The following is a 21609-nucleotide window of genomic DNA, read 5'->3' on the forward strand; positions in this document are numbered from 1 at the left end:
GAAGGCATCTTTCCTCACCCTTTTAAATGGAGGACATGGAAAGATCTGCAAGAGACACACCATGAATAGAAGAGGAGGAAAAAAAAGCACCTTCCAAAACCTGGAGGGAGAGGCCCTGGAAGCGACATTGCCATTGGTGACTGTACAGACCCTGCACACTGCTGCCGGTGGTGTGGTGGAGGTGACAGCCAAAAGGCTAAGAAACCTGCCCTTGGAGGGGAGAAAAGGGTGAGCCGAGAATTTTCCTCCAAGGCATTGCGGGAACCCAAACACAGATGTTCTGGCATATAACACCACGTCCCTGTGGACTGCTAGAAAACGACCTAACAAGAGTGCATAAACTACTTTGCTGCTGTGATTTCAAATATAGCTATGAAGCTTTCAGTGCAGAGAGGGAAGGAGAAGTTATCATACCTGAAGAGGAGGGTGAGGAGGGATGTGGGCTGTCCTCCTGGGCACTCCCCGTCTGTGAGAGACCCCCACCTACTCCGCTTTCTTCAGTAATGTTAGAGGACCCTGGTGTTGTCGACCTGCTGACAGACTGTGACTCTTGATCACTTCCAGACCCACGTCGCTCATCAAGACTACCTTGAATTATTTCATCTTCTCCTTTCCTGTCTCTTTTGTGGACCCTGGAGTGAACGACCACTTGGTGGTATGTTCTAAAAACCCTTCCGCAGTCTGGACATTCAGTTGGCTTTTCTTTTACATTTCCATGACTTTGTAAGTTGTACTCGAGTCCCTGGTTCATACCATGCGACAAAAAATCTCTACTGCCTTCTAAAGGGTCTAGTTTGTTTGGCAAGTCTCTCTGATTGCCCATTTTAGTGCTGTGAACCAAATCAGCAGGCATTTTCTGCTTAGAGCCATCTGCTCCTACTAACACATACTCCCGCTTCTCCTTATCAAACATAACTCCAGCATTTGCCAAAGTGTCTTCATGGCTGCGCTGTATCTGCTGCTCTTTAGACAAAAAGCCATGTTCCATGGCCATTCCCCTTGCCATAAGCTGCCAGGCCTGATAGCTGTTTACTGGATCCATCTCTGCTGCTTTGGCGGCAGCTTGTAACCTTTCTATACAGCTGGATTTCAGAGGAGGCACCAGATTGAGACAGCCCAATAAAGAATGTTTATCCCCTTCAGCAATACTGTGGCCAATGCCAGAAATGGGTGAAAGGAGCTTCCCCAAGACTTCTTTCTCTTTCATAGGCATATCTCCTTTGTTATAGATTTGATTTTGTTCACTTAAACTCGCTTTGTCAGGAGGAAGAAACCCACTCTGCAAACATGACAGGTATCTCGAATATAAGTTTGCATGAGCTTCCTGGGACATGCTGCTGATGGAGACAGGTACTTCAGGATCATTAGGAGATTTGTTCTTTACAGATAACTTATTCAGGTGAACTTTCATGTGATTTTTAAGAAACCAAGGCTCTTTGAATCGCCTCCCGCAGATCTGACAGCAGTGTTCAAAGGAATCCTTGTGCTTTCTCATGTGGCCTTTTAGGAACCAGGCTTGGCTAAACACTTGGCCGCACACTTCACAACGAAACTCGTTGGTGGATTGCTCCCCATTCCCATTGGAGCCCTGGCCCTGTGCTGACTCTGCAGTTATGTGAGCCTTCTCCACGTGGCTAATCAGCTCCTCCTCCTGCGAGGCGGCAAAGTCACACAGAGTGCACTTGTAAGGCTTGTGCAGGATCCTTATGTGCCTGTCCAGCTCTTCTCGCTTCTTAAACTTGCCTTTGCAAAACGTGCACCTGAACCCAGCTGTCTGAGCGACAACTTCTTCCTGGACACTGACTGGCTTTGGAGAGGGAACGGGGTTTGAAATATCAGGTGTGCTGTGATTAGCCGGCACAGACAAGTTACAGTTTGCGAGAGGCATTGGCTGGGTGTGCTGCTGTGCTTTCACATCAGGTCGTGGCTGCAAGAGGCTGCTCTTCATCTGTTTGTCCCGAAGAATTGCTCTCTCCTCCAGCTCATGTAAAAGTCTGTTTTCTTCTCGGACTCTCCCACGACCTTTGCCAAGGTTTCCAAGCTTATGAGTACGCAGGTGTATCTTCAGGTTGCCTTTCTGAGCTGCTCTGTGGTCACAGTATGGACACTTAAATGGTTTCTCTCCAGTATGAGTTCGCATGTGTAGCGACAGGATGCTATTAAATCGAAAGCGTTTCCCACAGAGGGGACATGGGTACTTTCTGTTTTTCCTGGCATCATCCTCTATATCACTCATCTGAGACATAATCCCTAGGTTTTGTCCATTTAAGAACTGCTGCAGATCCACGCGCCCATTCAAACTGGTGTCAACCTCTCTGTTGAGCTGGTTTGCCAACAGTGCCATCTGACTGCTGATGGGCTGGTTTGCTATGGACATGTGGCTTTTGTCTTCTAGCGGTGCCGACACCTTCTCCTCTGGATTCTGCCTGTTCTGGAGCTCTGGGAAGGCATGGCTGAGCTGGGAAGTGATCTGGTGCAGCTTCTGGCTCATTGAATACTGCCCATTGAGTATGGTGCTATTGAGATGGGTGTCAGCTTCTGGCACAGCTGAAGAAACACCAAGGCACAAACTAGCTTCCTCCATCTCTGAAAATCAGAAGATATTTTAGATTCAGACTGTGAAAGAGTTACAAGCATCAAATCACTGATGTATAATTTGCATTTTATGTTTTACCTACTCATAACAATGCAAAGGAATTAGTGTAAAAACAATAAAAAGTGTATTAAATGCCAACTGTGCTACACAATTTTGACCATACGTGAGCTTTCATCATTCTGCATGTTTACCAATAACCATTAATTACTATTTTAAAATATGCTACAATTTCAAAATCTAATTATTACAGAAGGGGCAAAGGCTTTTACTACCTCCCTTGTCTTTCTTCTTGTGAAATTGCACCTGTTTACATTTCTAAATCTATAGAAAAAGAAATGTTATGCATCTCTCCCATTTCCATTACAAAAGCCAGCAAAAAAAAAAAAAAAAAATAGAAATCCATTTGTAACTTTCAGTTCCATTAACCATATTCAATATATTACACATTCTACAATGAGAAAGATGGTTTTATGATTTGACGAAAAAACGATGGTATGATATTTACTGGTGTACAATAAAACAAGATAATGTTTTGGGAAAAAATAAAGTAAAGGACAAGCTTTAGAACAATAAAAGGGATTTTGCTTTAGTCAACAAAAAGTGCAGTAATATCTCATTAAGCTGATTAGTATGCTGCTTAGAAACAGTACTAGGTGCTGTAACACATGATTATAATCATAAAAATCCTTCAGTGTTTGCAAGTAAGCATTAACGAGGTATATTAAATTTTAAGGAGACTGCGACTAGCAGCTATGTAAACCTCTGAGATTAAGATTTAACCCTTCTGTTACAAAACATTGTTATTTTGTCATTTTGAAACTGAGCCCATCAAAAGGCACATAAATTATCTTCTGCAAAGTCTTAATTCATCGTTGAGAACCTTCAGATTTCAGTTCTTAGGAAAACTTGCCAGATTATAGAAGGAATATCTCTGTCCTTCGATGGGTAAGACATGTGATTTAAGGCACTTTGATTTGTTTTAAAGAGCTCTCTTATGGAACTAGATAAAACCAATTAAAATCTGGGGAAGGTGTTGTGGAAAGCCTCAACAAATTTAAGAATTTTAATAACTTTCCTAATACACGTTAATGACTACAAATTGTACCTACACTATGTATATTGCAGAAAATTAGAATTCAAAGCTGTTTGTTAAACACAAGTGCTCTGTTCTGGTCTGCATAATTGTCCACAATAATCTTCTATCGTTGCCACTTCTCTACTCTATGCAGAAATAATATATCTATAAAATTCTATTTAAAATATAAAGTTTTGCATTAATAACCTCAAACTATATGATGCTATAAGGTTATATTAGAACATAATTAAGATCTGTGTTGTTCAGTGGAGTGATTTGACACTTTATACACTAATAAAATTACTGAATTCTATACATTATTGAATAATTCCTTTGGTCAACTTTCTGTTTGGCTTTAGCCAAAAGCCTTTACTCGCTATGCCTTCTACAAAGGCTGCAGGCACGCTCCAGGTGGACACTATTCCTCACACAGCTTCATAGTGGCCACTTGCTAGACAATTTGAGGCCCAAATCTAGTATGTACTTAAAATGCATGTAATCGTGCTCATGGGAGTAGTCCAGTAGGCTTCAGAGGGTGACTCGTGAAAGCAAAGTTCCACACATGCTTAAGTATTTGCAGGATCAGGGCCTAAAAAAGAAAGCATGGGTGTCTCCAAGAGGAGACCTATTTGGTCCTCAACAGGATGACTGAGGTTGTGATACAACGCAGATCTTGTAAGAAGCTAAAGGGGGAAGTGCATACTCATGTGTATTAATGATGAACGTGAGCTACAAAATTTTGCTTAGATGTAATGAAGATTTTTCAAAGTTTAACAGTGCTCAGATTCAGGTTTCATTTTGGGGACCCATTACTTACATCCTGTCAATGTTGTTATTTATAAAAATATTGATGAGATCAAGTATATAAAAGGAAAAGGCTTTTATACCTATAAGCTATAGGACTGCACTTAAGTTTAGCTTGCAGTGTCTAATTTGCGAAGGTAGGGGAACATAGTCAAGCGAGATGTACACCCAAGGCCATGTAGCAAACAAAATTTTTGGGTTTCATGAAAGTTTTCTGTGCAGCAGACCACAATCATTCAAAATGTGGGTACATACAAACACATTTTTTTAACATTTTTGAAAGTTTGCTTAACTTTTGAAACAAACCAAATTTCATGTTCAAAAGGATTAGCTTAACATCTGAGGGTTGTCGTGCTTAGGCCTGCCACTACCTGAAGTTGACTGAGATTTTGAATATCTGCCTACCCACTTCCTAAAAATAAATTAAAAAAACCAAAAACAAAACAAAACAAACAAAAAAAAACAAACAAAAAACAGAATCCACTTTCTGTCTGGATTCCACATACCACAGGTATTATTTCTCCTTACCATGTTTAAACAAGGCATGTTGGCAAACAAGAACATAAAAATTCAAGAAATGCATTGCATGTACAGACACATACATATATTGAAGAGGGTTTAAAAAAGTCTTTGTGAATTGTCATTATTCTGTAACAGCTTAAAATGCAGTCTAAATTTCATTTATTCAGTTGACCTCAATGGGAACTGGTGCCTTTACATGCTCAGGAAGGTTTGGGTAGTTAATTTTAGCATTTTATGCTCTATTGAAGTTTGGAAATGCTGACAGATCCCAGTGGAGTTTATTAATTCTGATGTTTAACCCTAAGCATCAGTTCAAATGTATGGTTATTTGGATTGGGGAGGGGAGAGGGAGTTGTGGTTCAGATTTTAAGTTATTCTGTGGCTCTTTTTCAAAGATAACTTTAATAAAGTAACAACAGCAGTTATAGTTGGAACGTAATTTTTTCTAATTTTGTTTTTTTGCTATTTTCTGTCTCCCACAAACATACAGACACATATAATGTAGAATATAGATAGGATGAGCTGGAAAAAAAAAAATCAAGAGGAAGACCAAACCCATAATTTTTCATTTAAAAACTAATAATTTTGGATCAAGTCTGGGGAGCCTGACCCACGCACATTGATCTTTTGGCATTGGAAATGTTATACATTTTTGATGAAATATGCAGAAAGGTCAGCAAAGCCTCTGCTTAGTGAGAAATAACCACCTGTAAATGCCGCATATTATGATCAGCTGTTCAGTTTCTAGGATCCAGCTACCACAATCTCAAGATGCTACAGTTCTTCACTTAAACTGTATTCCCTCCCTCACCTGCCCCAGCTTCTTGGAGTCCTGTCTCCTGCCTCTGGCTCCGAATTGTCTCTTCTTTTCCTCACTCCTATGTGGTTTCATTGCAAAGTATAATCCTGGCATTCAAAGTACTGCCATGTGAAATTATCTCTCCTGCAATTCCCGGTTAGTGCATTTAGGAACACAGGGACCATGCTCTCACGTAAATCAGACTCTCAGTATTCTTCAGCCCATTCACAGAAAAACCTACCAAAATCTCATCTTGTATCCACATGCAAGACAGAAATAAAACTCCTCCTCATCCATCATTCCACTATGAATTAGATAACCCAATCTAATTTACCTAATTTCTCTAAAAAAATTAGCAATTTCATTCTCTCCCTCTTTATCTATCATCCCGGTCTAGATCTATGACCAGATAGGGTTACACCGGTGGGGTAAGGGGCTTTCATTCCCCTGTGAGCCTCTTGCTTTAGGCCTGGCAGGTCAAGATCCCCAGCTTGGTGTCACGGTGGTCATTGCACAGCCTCTTCCCATCAGCTAGGACCCTTTCTCAGGGTCCGGCTTCTCTCCACCACACCCAAGAGGTGCAGGGGTGCTTCTGTATCACAGACATGCTCACAGCCATGCAGTTGTCCTGCCTCCACATGAATCTCTCTATAGAGGCAACCGTCCTCCTCAGACTGGCCTGATGTGCAATTTTACCGTATCCATTCTGCCCCAAAAACCAAATGCTAAACACACTAAAAAAACCTCATGTGAATGGAACTCATTGAAATTTACCTTTTAACAGATAACCAGTTTGTAATTCCAAGTGTTTTGACAAATAGTTTTCTCAACATCTTTCTTCATTATGTCCTGCCCTTCTCGCCTCCCCAAACCAAAACACTAGGTATTCAAAACTAAAAAATCTGGAAATGCCAATTTATAAGTGCTGATGTGATTCTTCACGGGAGGGAAAATTTCTAGCTTTCAATTTTTAAATATATAGTCTCTTACATTATTTTCATTATTCTGATCCCTCTTGTAAGGAAAACACAGAACGTTTTGCCACCACACGCACCGTGAACAGAAGCACAATGTTCTCTGCAGTTAACATATGTTTACAAAATCAACTGCAAATCAAATTTGAGATTGTTAAGAAATTTAAAATATGTTTGTTGAAATTTACATAGTTGTTGAAATTTTTGACCTTTAATTATCTCAAATGTTTTGTAAAGACACTGTCCCCCAAGACATGGCACTGTACAGAGCATGTTGGTATCAGTTGTTGTTCACGGGCTGCCCTTCCTAACCTAAACAAACCCTCAGCTCTTGCCCAGGCGAGCCGCTCCAGCCAGAAAGCCCAATCCTCACCCTGCTACATACGCACAGGCTACAAATTGACTTGGTTTATACTGCACAGAGCAGGGCAGGAGCAGCCCCTCAGTAAGAAGCAAACAAACCATCAGAGGACAGCCATTTACCGTGTCGGGTGTGCAGTTTCCTATTTCTGTGAGGAGGGTACTCAGCGTATGAAATTCACAACTGGATACATATATTATAAAAATACTCTCTCATCTCCCACATGAAGGTACAGTGAGACATTCAAGTCCCTTTGATGATACTAATAGTTATTTTGATTTCACTCACATTTTTGCCCTCAAGACTATTTCCTGTGATATCAATAACGAAAGTTCTGACTTTAGCCATTTCAATTGAACACACAGATTTTATTTAACTATTTGAAATGGATTACTGGAATTTAAAACCAATTATGACACCAGAAATGCCTGTCATCACAACTACATTAATGTAATACGAGAAGCTTGGCTTCCTTTTGCTGGAAACAGAAAAAAAAAAAGATGGCAACTAGAATAAAAAATAGTTTAAATATAAATATATGCCTACACACACATGTAAACATATGCACACACACATATATCTGTATACACACACGTATGCATACACACACCTGTTATCTTTGTAAACAGATGGACCAAATTCAGCTCTCATTTACACCTGTTCATTCCTACTGGACACACACACTAAAGCATTTCCCTCTTCACTGCTGTAGAGAAAACGGTCATTTTAAAAACACTGTTGTGCTGTTATTATAGCTTAGATTAGGTTAGTTAAAAGATTTACAGTTCAGTAAGCAAAGTAATGCTTTACAAGCTCACGTGTTTAAACGACAAGCTTGCTCTGGCCCTGATCCTCTGAGCAGTTACAGTTACACACACTGTTACTTATGCTTTCAGAATATAGACCTGGTATTTATCTTTCCAGCTACAAAAATTCACATATATCTACATTATCTTGCGGTCCATTGACAAATTCTAAATACTCCAATACAGACTGCTTCAGTTCTTAGCAACTCATAAACAGGTATTGCTGAGAAACTTCAGAATATATATTGAATTTTTATTAAATATTGTTCTTATTGTTGTAGCTGAAACAGTTTAACTAAGGCTGTTATAAGCATAATACACTCCTGTTAAGAAATACAGAACACCAGACTACTGAACCCTTTCAGGGTCATTAAACAGCTGTAAACATTATTACAAAAATAAACCAGAGATTTCATGCTTACATTTTAGCCCAGAGCTTGGTGTGCTGAGCAAGTACATTTTTTTCATCTCTTACAATCAACGCTGGTGACATTTGGGCATCCAAACAAATTACATCACAAATATTACTGAGGTGGGTAGGATACTGAGCAGTTTATTTGCCAGATGATTAATATATAAACAGTAGGGCAGGATAGATGACCTACTCTTCTTTGACTGATTTGTAGGCAATACTGAGAGACATAGATGTAAATAGTTAAATTTTAACAAAAACATGTGTGCACAGAAGGGGAGAGGAAAGATCAGCTGCATTTAATGCCACCAGGACAGCATTATCCAATCTGATAAAATGAAATAAACGTTAGTCCAGATTCTATTCTCATTTTACTTATGTAAAATAGAGTAACTGCATTGAGTTCATTGGAGTTTTCCTCCTTTTTTTTTTTCCCCCCCCTCTTCCCTTTCTTTCTGTTGGTTAAGTAGGTGTCCTGCTCCTTGGGGTATAATAGAATTATATTAGGGAAATATATGGTTTCTGGAGTGTAACAGAATGTCTTAAAAAAAAAAACAAAACAACATTGGCCTACAGGTAATGTGTCCTAGCTATTTGTGTTTATTTAAATATTATTAAGGCCAACTTGGTAATTTGTTATTACTATTAGTCACTTTACCACATTTAAGTTTTGTAGTCATTGCAAGGCATGTGTAGCTTCTAAGAATTAAAAACTGGGCGGAAGCACCACTCGAACACAGTATGTACAAAGTACTGGGTGATCCTGTGCTGACCAGCTCCCGCAGTCCCAGCCAAGCACCCAAGGTCGGGGCTGGAGCCTCACGCGAACACCCATCTTCCAGCATCCAACCGCTGCAAGACCACGCAGGGGGGAGCAGGGAAGGCATTTGACAAAACTATAGCTGCTTTGTAGTGCTGATATTTAAACAAGCTGCTTATTGATTCCAAAACAAAGTACTCCTTTAGTAACAACAGAGCCAACTCATTCCACAACAGTTTTTATGTCTTAAAGAAGGGTTAGCAGAGGGATTTTGAAGTTTCAAAAGTCATTAGCAGACAGAAAATTGTTTGCTGAGGCTGTACTGCTTTCACTCTGGACTGAGAAGACAGTTGCTTTCTAAAATACCTGTTACATCTGTAGGGTACTTTCTAGCTAGCACAGCATTTTGGACTGATAACTGATGAGTAGAAGATAAATCACCAGAACAGTCTTTGGTTGGTAGCACCCATGGAGTGGAGGACTGTGAACTGTTTGTGATCACAATCTAGGAAGACGAGCAGAGAGGAGAGGAGAGGTCATTTATAAGTCTCACTCACAGATTAGAATAGAAAGATTAGAAGAATGCAGACAAGCTGTTTGATTTATTGCTACTTTGCATGTGACTTAGCAAAATCTGTTTTCCTTCTTATTTATTCTATTTCACTTGCATATACTTAAGAAGTCAGATCCAAAGTAGAGAAAGATAAATAATTGGTACTGAAAGTTCAGTAGATTAAAAAAAAAAAAAAAAAATCCTGCTTTTTTTCCAGGCACTGGTTGCATCTGGGATCATTATTTTTTAGCTTATAAGCATTGATTCTCATTTTACTTTTTTCTTCCCTAGTGTTCTCCTGATGACAAAAGTAAAGATAAGAGTGATACCAAAATTCAAATGAGAGCCTGATTTGTGGAATGCTTCATTAAACTAAAGCTTCTGTTACTTTAGAAAAAGCATTTTTAAAAGTAAATTTGTTATTTTCATGTAATTTGGAATGTATACAACTGATTAAACTCAACCCAATTTGATCAATCTCCTGTAGCTCCTATCTGATCATTCACTTTAATTAATCTAACTGGCATCCACATCAGATTGAAGAAACCTTAAAATTAAGCTTTTAATGATCCACTTTAGTATCACACAGTACAAATAAAATAATAAAATGCCTGGAAGACTTTGCAAAGCGTATTTATGATTTCATTTTTTGTCATTTTTACAGCATGAAACAGGCTCGGAATCTTCTGTTCTCATCTGAGGACAACACTGTACCACACTGGAAGTCTGTAATACTCTAACTCATTATATAATATTAAAATAAGTATAATGTTGACCCTATTAATCCTTCATTCCTCACACAGGCAAGTTCCAAATAAAAGGCAGTGCATTTCAGCTGGGTGAGAACAGGATCAGGACCTCTATACCAATTACAAAGGGATCAAGCAAGAAGAGTTAAGACCACAGAACTCAAATCACAGTTTGAAACAATTTAAACCCAAAACTGTAATGCTGGGTTGATGATTTTCTTTTCATTTCACAAAGGCTTAGACTTAGGTTCTGTGCACAACTAAATATAATGTCAAATGCACATGTCCCAAAGATCAACATATGACTGATTGTGAAATATTCATATGCGATAGCCCAGCGAGATTTTGTTCACAAGGGCACCTGTCAGAAGCACAAGCTTGGATACAAATCATCAAATAAGTATGTAAAATCATTACTAAAATCCAGGCATGCAATCAGATAGTCAGTTGTCTGAAACTTGTTGGACCGTAGCCAGCACAGTGGCTCAACAGACTAATGCTTTGGTCTTTGCAGATCCTCAGGGCCCTAGTTCAGTTCCTCCTGCTACTGGTCAGGTCAACTGTCTTTACCTAGCATTGACTTTCCTGGCACTTAATGCTAGGAGTAAAGAAAAAAACCCCGAGTCCATAAGTTCCCTTTGACCTGAGCCACAGAAACATCTGCTGGTTGAGTCACGAACTGCTTGTTGGCCAAGTTTAACAGTAACCGATCCTGTTGCGGATCAGCTCTCTCAGCAGTAGGTGTCACTGCAATAAATAGATGGATTTCAAGGGACAAAGACACAGATTCCCAATTAAAATGCATAAACAGAACATCCCTGAATAAAGAGAGTTTCAAAAAGAAGTATATGGTCCAATTAGACTTTTTCTTTATGCAAAATGCTGGAAATCTGGTTTGGGGAGAAATGAAATTGCACAAGTGTGATTGTCAACAACAAAGTAATTCTGTCCTTTAGTCCTATGTCACAGAGATCCTTTAATTCACATTAATCACCTCCCTGCAATCCCAGGTCTATTAGGTAAAGACTGTTACAGTTAAACCTTTTAAAAAAAAAAGCTCTCTAACAAATTAAGTAATTTTCTCTAGTGGAACAAAAGACCTAGTTATATGGAAAGACACTGCACACTCAACTGTAGTTTTAGGACTTAACAAAGACCACAAAGTTAGCCTATTTTCTGTCAAATTAGAGAGCCCATACCCAACCCTATCTGCATACAGAACAAGGAAAAAGAGAATACTTATAACAGCTTTAGGAGGGAAAACAAGATGTCTCAAGTATAGATTTAATTAATAGAGTGCATATTTTGAAAAAGCAGTAACCAATTTATATTTGAAACAGAAATATGTGGTATGCCAAATAATACCACAGAGATGTCAGCCAAGTCTACACCATATTTGGTTTCATTAGCACAAAACGGTTTGTAGGATAATTAAGGATGCTCCAAATTGTATACCATTGAGTTAGACAGTAGACAAAACAATGCATCACTAAACATACGGACTACCTGTGATGACATCAACACAGAAACTACGTGCCTAAGTAAATGTTTTAATGTTGGTCCAAAGGAAAAAGAAAGATTAATACATTAAACCTTGCATAACCTGTTGCACATGAAAGAGAGCATATGCGACAATATGTCCCACTCACATATAGTGAGTAAAGTACATATATAATACAACTGCATTTATTTTACTTCTAATGACATTGAACTGGGAACAGAGGAGAGAAAAGAGTATAGAAATAATTAAGATAAATTACTCCATCCTTCAAGGTCAGTTTATTTAAGAGAAACCAACATTAAAAAAGTCCCCACACACATGAAAAACAAAGGGCCATACTGCATATGTGGGAAGAGTTAAGCTCCTCCTTTTCCCCCCAGCACGCTGCTGAAACGTCCCCAGCAGTAATTCCCACCAGCTCATACCCCGGTATTCTGTAAAGCTCCCCAGCACTGTGGGTCATCAAAGCATACTGTGATCAATACAATGAGAGAGGAGGGGAAGACATTTTCTACGTGTTTCTTTGCTGAGCACAGAAATAGCCAACATCTTAATATAATGTAAATGCAAACAGTTAGAAACTCAGAAGTAACTTGCCCAATTTCAGTGCACCCAAACAGCTTCCAAGGCCGGAAAGGGACTGAATTTTTCAGCATTTCAGCACTGTAGAAACGAGTATCCCTAACTGATCATTTCCACATCTCATTTAGGAAAAAGCTCACCATGTATCTTGACTTAAATAGATGGCTCATCCTCTGTAAAGAAGCCAGGGACAGAGTCCAGAACTCTTGACTCCCATTGCTTAGTCCAGTATGCCAGAGAGCTTTCTTTTATCAAACATAATTGACTACTGAAACGACTGGGTTTTTTAACTCATGACAGACCTGTCAGCATAACATTTTTTGGTTAAAATATTACGGAGAGTTATTTTGGTTTTTAATCACTGAGATTCTTGGCTGTTAATCCCTTCTACCTCCAATTTCTGTCTGCTCTCCTTTCTTCCCTCAACCCAACTGATTTATTTTTCCTGTCCCTGTAACACATGGACTTGGTGGAAAAAAGAAAAGACATAATTTAGAGGGTCATAGTGATTCTTAGATACAAGTGGCTTCAATAAGTTATTTTTAATACTAATTTCCAGGAAAAGGATAATGTTGAGAAAGCTTCAGCTTCAGTGGAATTAGATGGAGTAAAAGACGCAGCTGAAAGAGGCAGGGATGCTGGGAGGCAGGTGGATGAGGGAAAAATAGAGCAAACATTGATCAGAATGCTCCTTGTGTTTGTGGTCTCCAAAAAAGTAGAAACAGTAAACTCCTTGAAGAATTAAGTGGAAAAAGATAGATGAGGAAACACAACACAAACTTAGACTAAGGATAGGAAAAAAACAATATACTTAATTATCACTCAAGAAAAATGAAACACTAAAAACCACAAATCTCCTTTATCCTTTGGTGTTCTGGCCTATGCACACTTTTACTGATATGATATATTACTGCTGTTGTCATTTAACTTTATTAATTGATCACTGTCATGAACACAAGAGCAGAGCCGGTAACTCTAGAAGCCACCTCGTACCTCCTCTGATGCTTTCACACTGAGATAAGTGGTTGAGACTTAAAAGGGTGTGGTTAGCAGTCAGTGTGCACAGCTAAGACACCGACAGCTTGATTTTGCAACTGCTGTAATCGTATCTACCCCAAGGTCAGAAAATATTCACAAAACATGCTCTTTTTCAGACTGTCATTTTAGAGAAGCAAAAAATACATCTATCTGCAGTACTGCTAATCACACTGTTCTTTCGGATGGCTTCTTGAGCAGGAAGACAACCCCAAACAGGAATGGCTATACTAAAAATAACTGACTTGGGAGTATTTCCCTGTATTTCCCCAGCTGCTTTTTAAATTATCTCTACCTGTCGGAGTGAGATCATTCTGCCTCACAATAACCCTGCCTTTTCCTCTGAACGATGGTGCAAAACAGTCGTAACAGTTCTGCAGTTAAGCCAAGGAAATAACAAGGATATCACACAAGTGACCATAAAAAAGGGTCACATCTTCGCAGTACTCTTGAATGCAGTGAGGTACAACCCCTGAAGCGAACAGAGTATCTCCTCCTACCATTGCGCTGCAAGATCAAGTGCAGGAAAGGGAATGGCTACATAGTGCATATATCAAAGGAAGCATAGATGCAAGCACTGATTATGGTAAAACAGTACATACGTTTAAATACAATGGCAGCATGACCTTCAGGATCCCAACAAGCTGAGCACCAATTGCTGTTTGGGCACCCCTATTTTATCTGGGCACAATAGCTTTGATCATTAATAAAAAGAGCACTGAAGACTTGGCAGACACATAGCAGATAGATGAATACAGGGGAGGAGGAACGCTATGAAAATACAATAACATATTTCAAAGCTATCTGCGGGATAAAAATCCTTTAAATAATTTTGATGTTAATTGCAACATTCTGGGCCCTTGGCTGAAAAGACAACCTATCGTGGTTGATAGGTGAGTGGCAACAAAGCTGACAAAGAAAGTCTGATAAATGCAATCACAGGATGACAGACCCTGGCAAGTTCAATTACGGTTGCAACGTCAGTTGGGAGATGGACTCTGCTAACTGTAATATATCCTTAACAACCAGCTCTGGCCACATACAGCTCTGACCAAACTCCTTCGAGTGACTGACAGGATCCCTGGAAGCTTCAGTCCTGTGGCAGGCTGAGAGCAGTTAGGAGTTGTTATCAGAAGGACCAGGGACAAACAGGGAGTGCTTTACTGCAAGAGTTTTGGATACAACATGCAAATAAACATAACCAACTCTCAGTGAAACCATTTCAAGTCTCTTGAATAGTCTGTGCAAATCAGCAGTTTGTGTTCACTTTCTCCAGCTCATGTAAAACTTCACTCAATGTTAATTTACATTGCTGCAAACCTGTGTGAATCTAGGTAATTTCAGCAAAATACAAAGCCAGACAAAAAGAGGGGGAAAAGACCTGGCGGTTCAGTTTCAAGGACCTGGCCACGGGAGGCGGTGAGTGGGCTCCCACTACTTGCAATAGGACACCAAAGTGCTCCTCATTGTACAGGGCCGAACACCAAAAGCCCCAAAGCTGAGAGCATTCAGGAGTTCCCACTCGAAACCTCTGTATTGCTGCAGTTGCCCAAGCAGAAACTCATTTTTCTGTTGTACTGACTTCCAGCGCCTTGCACCTACACTTATAAATATAGAGATTGTTATGTCTCTCCTTCTAATTAAAACGATTTTCATCTCCTTCACTTTCTACTTCTGAATAGACCAGTGATTCTTATTTGATGTGAGAAAGCAAGAAGGGGATGTATATAGCAAATTGTGGCTTCTCATACTTCAGTGCAAAATTATCTAAGAATTTAAGTCATATTTAATCAAAATATCAGGCTTCCTTGTAGTTTCCCCTTTTTTTTTTTTAAGTCACAAAAAAGAAGTCCTTTCTCAATTTTTGGTTGTTGACTTATTTTCCTAGTGACTTTTTTACAAAAAACAAACAAAAACAAAACCAAAAATGGTATGTTTCTAAAAAACTTCTTTGTTCTCTTTCTGGATTTTCCAAAAATACTGTAAAATGACAATGGTATAAAAATTATACTGTCAAAAAACGTAAGTACTGTGAATGAGCAGAGTTATTCATTTATATCTCCAGCTTATGAAATGCCCGTATCATGTATCCTTTATCCAACAGCAGACTCTTTTAGCTTCAATCACAAGAGCTAACAGTATGTTATTGATATGATTTCAGGAAACTGTCAGCAGGCAGCTTAACTTTCAGCTCCTCAGCTATGGTGAGCGTATGCACAAAACGTACCTGTACCTCTCCTGCATGAAAGCTGGCAGCGATGCACACATTCCTGTCAGCTGTCACGGCAGAATAAAGAGAAATGTAAACAGGTCTTCCTCACTAAACGCAGCCTCATGCTCCTTACACAGCGAAAACCCACCACTGGTTTCACTGGGAATTTTAACCGGCACCAGAAACACGTGTCAGAGCACTGAGGTGCAGCTGATCACTCCCTGCAAGAAGCTGGAGTAAGGAGCAGCTGGGCAGGTAACCAAAGGCACTGCTGTGCGCCCTCATCCTTCTTGCCCCATGCCCACCTCCTCCCCAGCACTAAGCTCTCCTCCAACAGTTGGCCTTTCACACTGCTGCCAACTCAAGTGCCAGGCTCCCACCTATTCCCTCCAATTACATTCAACACAAAATCAATAGGAAGACTACTGAACTGGGAGGCTAACTGGGCCACCGCCCTGCCAAGAAACAGAGTGGGCTAAACGATGCCTAAGGTTTGGTACACCTTGAGCCAGGTCTCCAGAAGCAGTTAGGAGCCCAACTCCTAGCAACTCCCGTGAAAATCAGGACTTCCAATGCATTTGTGCATCTGGCCCTTTGTGCTCACTTGAGGGAATGGGTGCAATCAAAATGAGAGAGGAGGCTCTTCTGTAAAGATACAAAGCTGCTTCATTTTCAACCACTTCTGCTTGAAGGAAAAATAAATTTAGCACGTAAATAAGTCCAGTATTTTCAAGTTTTATATTTACCTGCTATTACATTTTCAAGAGCTGAAGAATAATCACAAGTGTCAGAAGCCAGAACAGGTAAGCTAAAAGTGCATCTCTCCCCATTCTAGGAAACCAGTGGTTTTTAAAACTAGTTTTCATATCTGTTTACAAGCTTTAATAATAAAAGAGTATGTTGTACTATTAAATGTTGGTCATTTTTTTTGGTCTGACGAAGAGAAATAACAGGCTGCTACAGGATTTAGCACAGTTTTGGTGGGTTTTTTTCCTCCAAATGATTAGAGAAAGTACCGTACTTTAAGGATGTGCCTCACTTGCTCTTAAAAGGGTAAAATAAAATATTCTTCTAGCTATTCTAAGCCTGCCATATAAGTATTATGCTGTTACAGATTTCAAAAGGTTAGCTTCAATGAACCTGACATCAGTATAACCCAAAATAACCCATTCAAGAGAAAAGTAAGAAATAATTGCTGTTTTCTCTTTTTTTTTCCTCAGCTATATTGCTATAATGATTTTGCATAACAGATTGAACAAAGTGCTGTTGTGACAGGTGGTAGAATTCAGCTAGTAAGCACAGAGACAGGGTTCAATTTAGTTTGTGAATCCTTTAATTGTTGTGCAGCTAATTAAAGAAGGTTCTTTACACTCGCAAGTGTTTACCGTTGCTAGTATGCATACATGAAAAATTAAATTGTGCCTTCAAGGGCTGAGAACTATAGAAAAATCATAGCTGATTCTGCAACATGCTTACCAGCTCAAAATAGCTGCTTTTCACAATTGGAATTTGTAAAACTTTTTGCTAAGCAAATATAGAGCTAATTAGAAGTGTTCGTTGGACCAATTAACATTTAAATAAATAAGCCATATTGCACATTTCACAGTCTTTATTTAATGATGCTTCTTAACTCTTTGGAAAGATTCCTTTAAGTACAAATAAGTTGTCATAAAAATGAAAGACAAAAATAACACCATAACAGTATATTCTATGCTTTTTTTCTTTTTGCCTTGAAGTCTTTTCTAAAACTCTATACCTGTTACTGGGGAAGGGGGGGATACACAAATCTGGTTCCTTCTTTCATCTTGTCAAGTTACCTTTCCACCCTTTTGAATGCAAACAGAAAAACATATTTGATTACTATTTAAAGTGTTATGATAGCTCTGTTTGTTTTGCCCCATGGAACAGAATCTGTTTTAGAAAAAAAATCTTACTTTTATCTCATAAAATGGCCATTCCAGCCAAAAAGAAGGGTGTTCTCAGAAGAGATTGCTCTTAGAGTAACAAAAGCAGCCATTTGGAAGTTGCGTACACAAACAGTGGAGCGAAAGGGGGGGCGGAAATCTGTTTTTCAGGTCTACTGTTAGCATTCCCATACCAAACCCAGTGGTGTTGTTATACCTAACCCCAGGGCCACAATTGCTTGTCTCTTCGGGGTCAAGTGATATTTTGTTTTCAAAACAACTATCTTTTAATTTAACAGTCCCTTTCAATCAATAAGACCCTTCAGTCTGCGTTGAACATACATTTTCTCTCTCTCTTTCAACCTCCAAACCTCTACCTAACACAAAGGTTACATTAAAAACAGGAGGAAGGCTTCTTGCTACTTTTTTCCAAGACGCGTTACACTACCTTGTAATCACACTAAGAGCTAACATGGAGGGACTCATTGTTGACCTTGGCTTTCAGCACAGAAAACCAAATTAACAAGGACCAATTAACATTTAAATAAATAAGGAAGATTAACAAAGAATACTCTGCATACCAAGAAGGTAAAATAAACTAAAGGAAAGAGTACAGTATCTCACTCAATCAGCATGAATGAAATTCTCCGGGAAGGATGCAAGCCCTTTGGTGCATGGAAGCACAGATTGCTCTTTCCTGTACTGGCAAGGCCTGCTGAGCACCAAAGGGGATGCAGCTGCGTGTGAAAGCAGGCAATGCTCTCACTCTGGCAAACCCTTGGGAAAACGTGCAGAGACCCCACAGTCCTGCATGATGTACTTACAGAAGGAAAGGCGCTGCCCATGTTTCTGGCCTCCGCTCTGCCCCTTCCACATGAGGCTGTTGGTGTTTGTGATTGCCTATGTCTGATTGCTGCGCACCAGGAAGCATGTGGCTTTGAGCTCCCAGCTGATAAGCAGCAGGGCAAGACTAGACACCTCTTGCACAGACTGTCAGTGCATGCTACTTTTAATTAAATTTTTAGTGGGAAAGGTGTGTTTGGTTGGTTTTTTTAGATCCAGTAAATTCCGGTTAAAGTCAAAGAGAAGAAAAAGTGGGCAAAGAACATCCAACGGCCCGAGAGGAAGGTGTTTGCGAAGTCCCTGGAGACTAGGAAATTTGTGTTTTAAAATGTCTGTTCCATTACATTCAATCTGGAGAGTCCAACCTGAATTTTTGTGCTAACTAGGTAGTTGCTCTGACTACCAAGCTACACACTATATGGGTATGAAGTTCTCAAAACTTTCATGGTTCAGGGAAACCATGTCGCTACCCAACTTTAATTTCATATACTTCCTTGACCTTCTTTTCAGGGAAAGGGTGGGGGCGGCACAGAGGTACCTGAAACTAACCTGGAGGTAGCTGTAGGGACTCCCTGTGCCATACGATCAGATGATGCTACACCAGGCAGGATGAAGGTAAAGGGTTCAACCGCCTTTCACCTTCCCTGCCTCCCACTCTTCCCTCAGGTAAATTTCCACAGAGGACTTTCAACTGGCAAAGTTTCTCCACCATTCTTGGATATCATTATCCCAACAGAACAATTAAATCCCCCACTTACTACTCATCTACAAAGCCTATCTTTTAAAAGGAAACTCCTCCTACACAAAGGTTATGAATAATTCTCAGAAGGTTACAACATGATCTATCATTTTAAGTATTTGGATCTGGAGTACTGGTTCAGGCCTCTAACTGACAGCCACCTTTATGAATAGTTAAGAGTTCACAGAGATGATTATCATGTACTATTTAAATATGTATAAAGGACAAAGATAATAACAATATTTTGCACTTTAATAGAAGCTTCTGTCTGAAATTCTCAAAGGAGAGCCGAAGTCCTCACGAATGCACACTCACAGCTCCTCTGACCCACACAGTTGGTCACCGCTATTATTCTCGGGAATCTAGTAGGCTGTTACTGTTAGATTTCTCAAAAATTATAATGTCTGGCTTAATTTATAGAGCAACTGAAGCTTTACCAAATGGGTAACCCAAAGTGAATCACCATTGTAGGAATATTGACCAGCTCCTTGTGCCAAGGCAGAAAGCAGCATGGAACACTGCAAGGCACTCTGCAGATCCTCGACCCCGGATCCTCCTCATTCCCAGGCTGAGACACAACTGACTGATTGGCACACTGTCCAGCTGGGAGAAAAGCATCTCCTGCTACTGTTCAGGAATAAGCCTTTCTGTAGCCTTAAAAATAATTTCAGATTTTTTTTTTCCCCAGTACTAAAACAAAAAAAAAAAAAAACCACCACCACAAAAGTGGACTCTCACTTGAGAGCCATACTTTCTTGCATGAAGAGCACTTTGTTAGAATTACAGCACTTTTGTATTAAAAAAAAAAAAAGAAAAAAGAAAAGTTTTAAGTCATCTATTTCTAAATGCCCTTCTTTGATGAAGTTAAACCTTTCCTGTCTTCTGATCAAGAAGCTGGAAGAAAGTGACACTCTCTGCTATCCTATAAAATACAGAATTTTAGCCACATGAAGATTTGATCATGCTCAATTGTATCTTTCACAGAAAATATGAACAGAGCTAATAATTTCAAACAGAAATGTAAAAAATAGGGACCCCAAATATCAGCACCAATCCAATGCAACTATAAAGTTTGAAATTCTGCTGCTAAAAAGTTGGTTGGGTTTGAAAACTGGACCTGGACAATTTGAACTTATGCAAATGGCATTTGTATAGCAGTGAAACCAAAGGTACTCCTGTCCTTAAGGCCATATTTACAGAAGGGTCAAGTGATCTTGAATAATTCTGCCAATGTGTGAGGAGAACATGTTTTACTTCCAACACTACTAATATGTCTTTTATTATACAACTTCATTTCTTAAACAAGTAAATTTCTTAACCAAGAATAAAAAAAATGCAAAGAAAAAAAAAAATCACAAGTCCCAAAGTACACAAGTTTTCATGTTTCCTTTTACAATACCTATTTTGCTTCAACATCTTTAAAAAATTCTCATGAGTGTCAGAGAAGCACAGATGACTTTCAGATCTCTTGCAAAACTTGTAACAAACATAACAGTTACAAAGTTTTTGAGAGAGAGAGAGAAATGGGGAAAAGCTATTTTAATGTGACTGTTTTCAAATACCTGAACTAACTGGGAGTGAGCTGGTATCATGAAATGCCCCCTGAACAGACAACTTTTCTTGAGACAAAATGCAATGATGTAGGGAACCAGACTGGCTTTGTCCGCTGGACAATTTGTCCTGTAAGAGTGTCTGTATCCCCCTTCTCTTTCATCTCTGAAAACCAGCTTATCATAATTTCCCTACCAGCATTGTAGTCAGCCTCAACTTTTTTTTTTTTTTAATTTTTTAATTTTAATTCAATTCTTTAAATCAGAATGAAGAAGTTACTGAAACACCCCAAGCCTCTGGCTGCACTACCGCTAGCACAATGAAGCTCTGATCTCATTTGAGGTCCTATAGCTAATAACAAACAGCAAGAGACTGAATTCCTTCATCTCAAATACAACCATCTAAAGTCAAGTTAAATTCAGCATAACATTCACAGATACAGAAGATGGGAAAATTGCTTCGCAACAACTTATCGCAGAGTAACATGTTAGCACAAGTTAACTGATTCACAGTAATTTTTAGCATACACGCTCTTGGCAAATGTGATGTAAACTTAGTGCAGCTTTCAGTGAAAGACGTATTTCACTGGTTTCATTAGGGCTAAACTAATACATTGCTTCTCACGTGCTGTGAGGCAGGAACTACTACAGAGACAGATACAGCAGCTGACAATTGGTAATCTGGGTGTGGGATCAGTATTTATTGCTAGGCTCTGTGGTCTTTTGCCAGGGTTCAGAAAATCAGATATTTCAAACTGCAAATTGTTTTGCCAGATTTTCATTAAAACACCTGTGTTAAATTTTTCATGGAAAGCTACAAGACTTATCCCTA

The 21609-nt window shown here is 39.3% G+C and overlaps 1 protein-coding gene across 4 annotated transcripts in view; it reads right to left on the bottom strand.

The window, feature by feature from the left end:
* Nucleotides 1-21609, bottom strand: part of ZNF536 (zinc finger protein 536) — a 354954-nt gene that overhangs the window by 190189 nt on the left and 143156 nt on the right. For all 4 annotated transcript variants that reach the window (XM_076349185.1, XM_076349184.1, XM_076349186.1 and 1 more), the window contains one exon: nt 415-2586. In XM_076349185.1, coding sequence (XP_076205300.1) covers nt 415-2584 — 2170 coding nt within the window. In that variant the 5' untranslated portion in view covers nt 2585-2586. The remainder of the gene's footprint in view (nt 1-414; nt 2587-21609) is intronic.

The sequence above is a fragment of the Aptenodytes patagonicus genome, chromosome 11 (genome assembly GCF_965638725.1).
Source record: "Aptenodytes patagonicus chromosome 11, bAptPat1.pri.cur, whole genome shotgun sequence".
NCBI lineage: Eukaryota > Metazoa > Chordata > Aves > Sphenisciformes > Spheniscidae > Aptenodytes > Aptenodytes patagonicus.